Genomic DNA, 9,648 nt, shown 5'->3' on the forward strand with positions numbered 1-9,648 from the left:
GACAGTGAGACAGTGAGCCTGTGTTCACAGTATTAGGACCCTGAAACCGAAGCGACTAAATGGAATTCAGCCACTATTCATTTATTATTAACACATGTGCCTTTCCAACTCCGACATGTCAGATGTTCCTCAGTAAAAAAGGCACCATTGGTCAAATATTTAAAGCGTTTTGGTCAAGGTTGTAACCTTTTTTGTACCTCTGCTCCCCTTCCCCCCTAACCACTTTCTCTCTGTCAAGCTTCACTTCGTTCATGTGATTGAACTAAATTGCAAAAAGTTCTGACTTCACTGGAGATTTATTTCCATGTATGAATATTCATGATTTCGATGTATCAAAATATGCAAGTAGGCCGAACTTTACTTTTCCCCCGTTACCAGTCAGATGGGTGATGGCTTCGCTTCTCTTCTTCTCTGTGTTATATTTTGAGTACTGGGAATGATATGCAGACGCTAATTAATCTTGTTGAGTTACACTAATTAGAAAAGTAGTGGCAGACATTTGAATGTGGGACAGTTTGAAGTATGATATGTCAGAATATTCCCCATCGGAGACGTTTTGTGAGGCAGGTAACTTTCATATGTTTACTAGATTTTGTTAATGGTGACAGTAATAACCTGGCACCCCATGGACAACTTTGTGTACATTCTGGAGGCCATTTTGTCCATCTCAGATAAAGGTAAAATGGCTGCCGTTTTCTAAGACCCTTCACTTAACCCAGCTATTCTTTAATTTTAATATTGCTAAAGTTCTCATATTGGTGCAGGATGCCTTTTGGTAATAAGGCAGCCCAGGATTCTGCTACATACATAATTTATTTCTGAATAATACCCCCCAGTATTAGAGAATATTAGAATATTTGGTAATCATTAATAAGTAATGCATTCACACCTTCACTGTTCATTGTTTGACGAGAACTTTAAATTTATGGCAAATTCTTTCATGTAATATCAAATAATTATCGAGCAAGTGTGATAAATCAAATTGATGTTTTTACATTAATGCAGACACAGTTGGGTTAACATTAAGAAATGCATGTAAAAATACAGTGAGTGCACCAGCATGGTCAGATTCACAGTTTGTTCATTTGATTTTCCTCTTTAGTCGTTTTTTTACATTTCTAATTCTCATTTAGAGGAGAAAAAAAAGTCCTTGTGTTTACATTTATTGTCATGTCTTGGTTTCCACTTGCAGTGAACACTGGGTCTGTGCCTCTGTGTGAACGTTTGAGGACGTGTTCAGTGAGGTGTCCAGGAAAATGGGAGTAACCCGGACAGAGGAATTGAAATTTTAATGATGAGCAGCACAACCACGCTGACGGCCACAGAACACCTCAGACAGCTTAAATATCACCGCTAATTAACACAGAGAGGTGGGCTGTCACAGGCATGATGGATGCTCGGGGGGGCAGATCGCTGCTTTCAACCAACCAGCGATTCCTTTATTAATCAAAGCCTGAGATGAAAAGGCTCTCCCACACCTCGGGGAGAGGGAGATAGCAGGAGCTATTGTTGGGAGGGTTTCAATCATTCGCTGTGAGCCTGTGATGTATTTGATCAGGGGGCATCCAAACATTTGTAGGAGACAGAACGTTTCTGCTGCTGGGCGCTTGTTTTTGTAAATCTCTGAACCACCCATATGTTTACAGAGCCACAGTATGTGTAGTCAGCTTAGATTTACTGGTTGTTGGGGAAATTTCTGTTTGGAAGACCTATTTTTTTTCTCCTTCTGACAGGAGAGGTGAGCATGTAGAGAGCTGGCTATCGCTCTTAAACAGAGCTCTCCTCCCTGATAAAGTGAGCCAGACTGAGCACAAGGCAGCACTCCTACACTTTACCTCTGGACCGACTCCATGATCAGTCTGTCTCACAGAGATGATTTCGAACCTAGATGATTTCAGCACTTTGTGTATGAAGATGGAGTGTTATCTCCCCCTCTCTGGTCTCCTCCCCATCTACCTCACTTAAGGAGGTCCATTGTTAAGTGCCGGGGGCCTGTGGGTGCTGTAAATCAGGCTGCAGAGGGAGGGGATGTCTCCCATGGGGGAAAGCGCACACTCCCAGCAGCCTTCAGGCTGATCTCATCTTGCCTATCCTAATGCTTTAATTAAGGAACTGGTCAATAGCAAAAAGGAAGGTGCTAAAGGGTATGATCTGAATTTCCTAACGTACGACTGATGTGGCAATACTTATGCAGGCAGAATGACGGGGCAATGTACTTACTACTGTTGTAGGTATCAGCTATCACCACACAGACTTGTATGTCTGTTTGAATACCCAGTTCGACAATGGCACTTCAACAACATTTGTAACAAATCATATTTCTTCAGCTGACTGCTGTGTATATTTTTAGCAAGTTTTGTAATCCACATGGATTTGCAAACTCATAAAATGTGACTGACTGCTTTCACCTGATTTTTTTTTCCCCAAGTAGGGGAATGCAACATCAAATCCAGGTCATATATTTTTCCAACCAACTCCAGGTCTTCATATCAGCGATTGGTTCATGGAAGAGGTGTATTGATCAGCTGTCAGGACTACAGAGCACTTGGCTTTGCACAGTGCAAGTACCATCTGTTTCTTACTGTCTTAGGATACACCCCCCTCTTGTGGTGCAGACAAGGCTTTGTATTAACCTGCTATTTTGTAATGTGTAGTTGCGCTAAAGATAAAAAGAGAATTCATCACCGACAATTTTCACTAGCAATTCATTGTTTTAATTCTTTTATCCAAAAAAAACAACAACAACAAAGAAACAGGTACAGATGCTGGTTACGGCTTCTCAAATGTAAGGATGTTCTATTTTCCTCAAATTCATATCTTTATAAATTGAATAGGTTTGGTTTTGTTGAACAGTGTCAGAACAGTTTGAATTTGAAAGAAGTTGGTAAATGCCTTGATCGTGATCATATAGTGTATGTAGATTGCCTTTCATTACCCAAATGTGTGTGTATAATGTGGTGTTTTTGGTAGTCTCATTGCAGCTTTATGGTCTTCTGAACAAAACTTTGTATTCAAGCCAAATTCAGATGGAGAAAGGAGTTGATTACGCCTTTGGCACTGATCTCACTGCTTCTCTTTATTACACACCTTCATCCCAAGAATCATCTATGTGTGTATAATTAAAACAATAACAGATTATTAACCATCATAGAAAGTGAGGACTATTTGCTTTTATCTCATTCCTAACATTTGTGTGCAAAATTGAATTTCCCCAAGAGGGATTAAGTACTTCTTAATTACTTGTAGATATTTTGCCCCCGAGCATTGTGTGATCAATCTGAATTACTGCCAATCTGGGAAAAACATTTTAAAGCGTTTGTTCATCTTCATTAGAGAGAAAATTGGCCCTCATATGGTCACGGATGCCATCTGCTGACACGATTGGTGCATTACATATTTCTGAAATGTTGTGTAGTCTTCCAGTGTGGAAGATTCAGTAAGTAATTTGCCATTTGAAGACAAGTAATTACTAATTATTTCATAATAATAAATTATGTTGGGTCCTCAGAACATACTGAGATTCTGTGGAAAATTCAGTCTTGCTTTCGAGAAAACAAATAAAAAAAAGGCAATGTGGAGGCTTAAAAAAAAAATCACTTTAGAACCAGTTTTGCAGAAAATGTGAACAACATGCAACTGTTTAAAAAGTGTAACAGCTTTATTGAGACTTGGGGCCCTAAAACTCCATTACAAACTCCATACTACAGTATGACTGAGTCTAAATTGATTTCACTTCACCCCTGAAATGATAAAAAACAAACAAACATGGGGCTCACATTAAAAAGAAATCTCTTTACCAAAACGAAACATATACAAGATCCTCCAACAAATACATGCAAAAGAAAAAAATCCTGACTAATCATGGCTGCTATACTAAAAGGATGAGAGTGGCTGCTTTTACTTTTACCCCTAATAGCAAGTTGAAGGATGACTTGCTATGGGCTTTTTCAGTTCTCATAAGAAATCATCGGTCTAAGGATTATAACTTCTTAAATACTTTGATTTTCCTTTGGAGTGTAGGTCCCATACATACTATTTTCTACCCCTAATACATTTTAAATATATATTAACTTCATAAAAAGTAGACAATGGGCCCCAAACTCCTTTCACGTAATCTAAAGGTTTGACAGCAACAGACGTACCAGTCGACAATACAATCCTCTACAACTGAGCTAACATCTTCAGTCCAGTGTTTACAGTCTGATTTAATCGTACAGAGGCCTGAACATAATATAACGTAGGCTCTATCATCATAGAAAACACCACATGGACCTTTTATTCTCCCCGTCCACTAGGTACAATTAGTCACCTTCACTGAAGATGCTCCAGATTAAACTGGAGATGAAATGACATGGCACTGTATTCAGATCACATTCAGTCAGGTCAAGACGGAGGTGAACTCTTAAAATCTATGGATAAGCCAAATGATACGCTGAACTGTTTGAATCGGGGCTGTTATCAGGAGCACTGCATTCAACTAGCCAGCATAAAGAAAATGTCTGCAGTACGTCTAGTAAAAATAAGTCTAGACGTAGGACTAGTTTTAATCCAACTGTGTGCAAACATATTATCCTCAGTTATGACAAGATTTCACCGGCTAATGTACTCGAAGGAATTTTCAGGTCAAACCTCAGGATTTCAGATAACATGCTGACACAGACTCACTTACCAAAAACGTTTGAAAGGACGGAAGTCTTTCAAAGTCAGAAGGATCTATAAATGCTGAGCAGGAAAAAATAAGACTGACAGTGGCTTCTAGGAACAACGACAGTAAACACAATTAATTTATATTGGGGGGGGGGGGGTTACAGAAGCACTTCAGGAAACACCTAATTTTTGCAACAGGCAGGTGAGTCCTACATCCAGTAAGCATTATAAAATGACTCACTAACTTTGTCAAGGGCTTAAAAAAAGTCTTCCTACAAAACAGCCTTCTACTGTATTTCAACAGTGTAACCTATTAACAATCAGGACAAAACCCCTTTAAAACAAGGTAGAACAGTGAATATTTGAGCCAGCAGTCGCTACACGACTTAACTAATGCCAAGATTAGTTGAAAATGTAACATTTCGGGAGCATCTAGTTAACCTTTAGTGTTTTTCATCATCGCCAAGAGTGGCACCTGCAGTTAATCTTTCAGTTTTACAGCCGGACGAAACGCAGGTAAGAAATTATTTAAGATCCTTTTAAGTGTTGGAAAAAATACGCTCTTGTACATTAATTAAACATGGATGACTGGTTTGTATTTTACTTTGTTATATGCCCCTTTCGTGTTTAGATCAGTGTTATCGAAAAGTACATCTAATGTCATTTCAGATATGTTAATGCACACGACACCTACAGTATTGGATAGGTGGCTAATTACTACCTCAAGGCAGCATGGACCAAAAGTCTGCTATGATTTCTCTGCTTGTGAGCAGTAGCTGGTACTTGATTAGTAGCATTAGGAACATAAAATGAATAGGACTTGAACACTAAAAAGCTACTCAGTTCTGTATGTGTCCTTTACTGAACTGTCCATATGTAGTAGAGGGCAGCACTGCGGTTGCAGGTCGGCAGGTTACCTAAGAGGTGCTGCACGATACACTGACGGTCAGTGTAGGCAAAAATACTTGCAATCCATTGGCAGCAATACCAAACAATACCTGCAACTTTTCAGATAAAAGGAAAAGTGGGGGTTTTTCATTCAGTTATTGCCATGATACCATAATCCAAGATCGTGAATTAGTTCCTCCTCTTTTGCCTGTATCATGAATGTAACAATAGATTAAAAAAAAGTACAAAAATCCACTTTCAAGTTCTATGAAGAGCTGGGCGAGAGCAAACTGAAGTTTGGTTGTGTTTAAGCTGGGTTGTTTTCAGGTTACAGTACTGTTGAGCTCCGATGTGCGACGTTACTGAGCTGCAAACTGCTGTTGTCTGTAGGTTGTCTGTGGGAAGCTGAGGGTCAGACAGTCAGACGGTTGCTGGAAGGCTGTAGGGGACTCCAGGAAGCTGGATGGGCAGATGCGTCCTGCGAGTACTGGCTCTCCTCTTTGTTTATCCCAACTGTACATAGCCGTCGGTGTCTCAGCAGCCTGTCTGTCCGCGAGAAATTCTGGAGCCAGGCAGAAACAGGTGTGTGTTTCAGTCAAAGTTAGCGGAACAATGCTACTTACACTGCTAAGACAGATTTATTCAATGCTGTAAGATCCTGACTAATATGCAGCAACATACATGCTTACATACATGTAAAGAATATAATCTATACTGAAACGATGGCTGACTAACCTGATGGCAGCGATCACACTGGTACGGCTTCTCTCCGCTGTGCACCCTCTTGTGTCTGTCCAGGTGGTAACGCTGAATAAACCGCATGTCACACGCATCGCAAGCAAATGGCTTTTCTCCTGTGGACAACCAGGTGGAACATTTATCGATCATCATCTATCAAGATTTGTCATTAAATGAATTTGTTCATTCAATCTCTTTTTTTGTTTTTTGCCACATGGACGAACAGAGAATAAACATTTAGTAATGAATGGCAGAAAAACCTCAAAAGGCACTATAACAAATTAAAAACATGCCATTTCTCCACAAAAAAAAAAGAATTATATATACATAAGAATCACTGAAGATGAATAGTTTGTCACTTTTTTGTTAATCCATGCAGATGGATCTTCAGAAGAGCAGAAGATCACCACTGCCTGAATTGTGGCCTCACTGCTCATTAAACCACACTGTTTCCCATATCTAACTAATGCATAAAGAGCATAAAAACAAGCCATGTTGAAGGGACGATGTGAGCTGTGAGTTCTCACCTGTATGTGTAAGTATATGCCGCTTGAGGTGGTAGCTACTCCGGAAAGCTCCATAGCAGTGGTCACAGATGAAGTTCTTCTGGACTTTCAGGGAACTGTCATCATCCATATCGATCTGTGGAAGTAAATGCTAACAAGAATAACACAATTAGCTGAAACTGAACTGAACATATACATATATGTATACTTAACAGTGCAGCTTTGAAACAGCCCGTACCTCCACTTTCTCTTTAACTTTGTTGGATGACCCTGATTTTTTGTGCTTCTTCTTGGGATGCATATTCTGGTTTGCCTGCATGTCCTTTCCATCCATCATTCTTGATGAATGATAGTCACCGTCTTTTCGGATCAGCTTTTGGAAGAACAAATGGTAGTAGGTAAACTGCACTGCACCAAACTATTTTGCCACTGAGACAGCCATGCGGTTCTTTTGTGTTCATTTGTTTCTCTCATGATGTTAATTTAGTTATTCATAACTGTACTAGAGGATTGACTTTATATCTATTTATTTGTGATTGTTATTGTTGCTGTTGTGAGAATTCTGTGTGGGTATGAGGGGGGGGGGAATAAGTTTTGGGAACCAACACAGGATAACACTTTACTTTAACCATCGCCATTTAGTATAATTAGCAGAACCTAAACATTAAATAAATGCTTTGTAACACACTATAATGTAGTGTATGATCACATTATATCACTCCATTGCAAAAATACACCTGTCTGTTAACAACTTAAATTTTGTTCATGAAAGCAAAGTTTAGAAATCAGAGCTTTAACAGGTTTTCTGATTGACCCTGTTCAGTTTCCACTCTCTCTTACCAGGGGCGGACAGCTCCCAGGTGAAGAATGGCCCATGTGGCTGTGGTGGGCTTGTCCGTGGTGCACCTGGTGTCCGTGGTGGTTGTGGCTATGGCTATGCTGCGAGTGGGTTTGGTGGCTCTCGGGACTGGCCCTGTGCCCTTGACCCAAGGATGACATCATCCTCTTCTGGCCTGGGATGTTGTTGGCTTGCATCAGGGCCATGCTGGACAGCACCGCCTCGCAGCCCAGCAACCCAGCCTGGCAACACAAACAACATGTCAGAGCAGAAAAAGGGGGCCACAGGGCTCCTCGGAGAAAAGGAGTCAGGGGAAGGAGATGGAGTTATGGGAGTTACGGAGAAATGCTCTGGCGCTAGGGTTGGGAACACACACTAAAACCATGATGGTGATTCTGGAGATGAAGAGACTTCCACTGACCCATTTCATATGGTCTCGAACAGAGTTGTTGGAATGGTGTGTCATCGCCGTGGTTTGAATGCGTGTGTGTTTGGGGGAACAGAGGGGGCTTCACTCAGGATGAGGGGTAACAGAAGAGACCACACCCACCCAAATCATCGGGGGACAAAGCCTGAAAGTAGAGGCATGACAACATAAGGCTAACACTTTCACATGCCTGAATCAGGAGCTGGAAAACCCAGACCAATCTATTTAGATTTCACAAATTACCAAATCTGGATATATGACCAGCAATTTAGATCCAGCGGTAATATGTGCACTTTATCAGGCAAGTAAACCCCAATGGTTTGGTGCATGCCACGTTTCCATGGGTGACAGAACACACAACAGTCAGATACAGAAAAGAAAAGACATCCAATGGCAAAAATTAAAATAAGGTTTTCAAAAAGAACAGATACATGTGTAGTAATGACACTTCAATCAAACAAATGCTTCATACATGAGGTGATACTGAAATATATATATATATATACAATATATATTGACCTGACATATATTCATAGCACAAACCAATTGATAAACAATTTAAGTAGCCAATCAATCACTGTTACTGTACACTGGATTTCAGGAAGGGAAATCTAGCTAACTAGCGCAGTAAAGATTTGTTCTCAGTGACCAGTGAAATTCTGAAGCACTACATGACCACAAGCTAAGTTATTTTTCTCTCTTGTCTTCCATATTGGCACTGTTCTGAAGGAGAAAAATGATACTACCTTCAGTCAGTGAGCTCTTGTGTTGTATTCTGGATTAGGGTTAGGTTAACTCGTGGTTAGAAGGTGAGTTCAATGTGTAAATCTGCCAATAACACATTCCTGTAATCAATACTGTAGACAGAACTCACCTCTGTTACACAATTCCTGCTCATTGTTATCACTAAGTGGAGAACTATGGCAGGAAAAAACAACTCTCTCTTATACTGTTGTACTTAGCACATGTACAAGACTAAAAAAGGGCAAGCAGCAGTTTGCAAAAGGCCAGGAACTCGAAGGGGAATGATTATATCCATGGTACTGGAAAGCAGATCATTACATATAAACACCCAAATTTCACAATGCTATGTTATATGTTAACATAAAATAGGATTTAAATGAAAGCATATAGCAGATAAACCATACCACCATAGACCACACATAAAACCACTGATGGTAAACAAAAAAATACACTCATCATTTTAGTACTAAATGTTTGCTTTCATGAATTTATCTTTAAGTTGCAAGTTATTTGGGCATCCTCATTTGTAAGCATGCGGTTTTGTGATGTGACACACGATGTCTCGTTAATAAAATGATGCAGGTCAGCACTGGTAAGCTAGCTAGCGACTTATCCTAAAAAAAAACGTCGCATTCCCTGTCGGAAAAGTGTGCTCTCATAAATCAAACTGCACTGTATCTGAAGCGCAATGCAAACGCACTTTGGTGCATCTGCGTACGATGTTTAGAGTAAAGTATGGAGAGAGAGTCTCTCCTAGATGAAACAGAAAAGGCTAACCTGCTAGCTAGCCAGTAGTTGGGTTGTGGGACAACTCTTGTATGAGTGCACCCCCACCCACCCCCCCCAGACAACACAACAAC

At 40.2% G+C, this 9,648-nt stretch overlaps 1 protein-coding gene across 4 annotated transcripts in view; it reads right to left on the reverse strand.

Annotated features, from left to right (window-relative positions):
* Positions 1-3,634: 3,634 nt before the first annotated feature.
* znf740b (zinc finger protein 740b) overlaps positions 3,635-9,648 on the reverse strand; it is a 6,377-nt gene continuing 363 nt past the window's right edge. The window contains exons 1-7 of one of the 4 annotated variants that reach the window (XM_035656877.1): positions 9,566-9,608; positions 8,039-8,189; positions 7,620-7,859; positions 7,018-7,152; positions 6,801-6,930; positions 6,271-6,389; positions 3,635-6,097 (exon numbers count right to left, since the gene is read on the reverse strand). In XM_035656877.1, coding sequence (XP_035512770.1) covers positions 5,948-6,097; positions 6,271-6,389; positions 6,801-6,930; positions 7,018-7,152; positions 7,620-7,859; positions 8,039-8,083 — 819 coding nt within the window. In that variant the 5' untranslated portion in view covers positions 8,084-8,189; positions 9,566-9,608 and the 3' untranslated portion in view covers positions 3,635-5,947. Of the gene's footprint in view, positions 6,098-6,270; positions 6,390-6,800; positions 6,931-7,017; positions 7,153-7,619; positions 7,860-8,038; positions 8,190-8,287; positions 9,485-9,565; positions 9,609-9,648 lie in introns of those variants that run through there. The other 3 variants (XM_035656878.1, XM_035656876.1, XM_035656879.1) reach the window with 3 other exon arrangements.

This window comes from Morone saxatilis, unplaced genomic scaffold (assembly GCF_004916995.1).
Source record: "Morone saxatilis isolate NCDOM2014 unplaced genomic scaffold, NCSU_SB_2.0 Contig15, whole genome shotgun sequence".
NCBI lineage: Eukaryota > Metazoa > Chordata > Actinopteri > Moronidae > Morone > Morone saxatilis.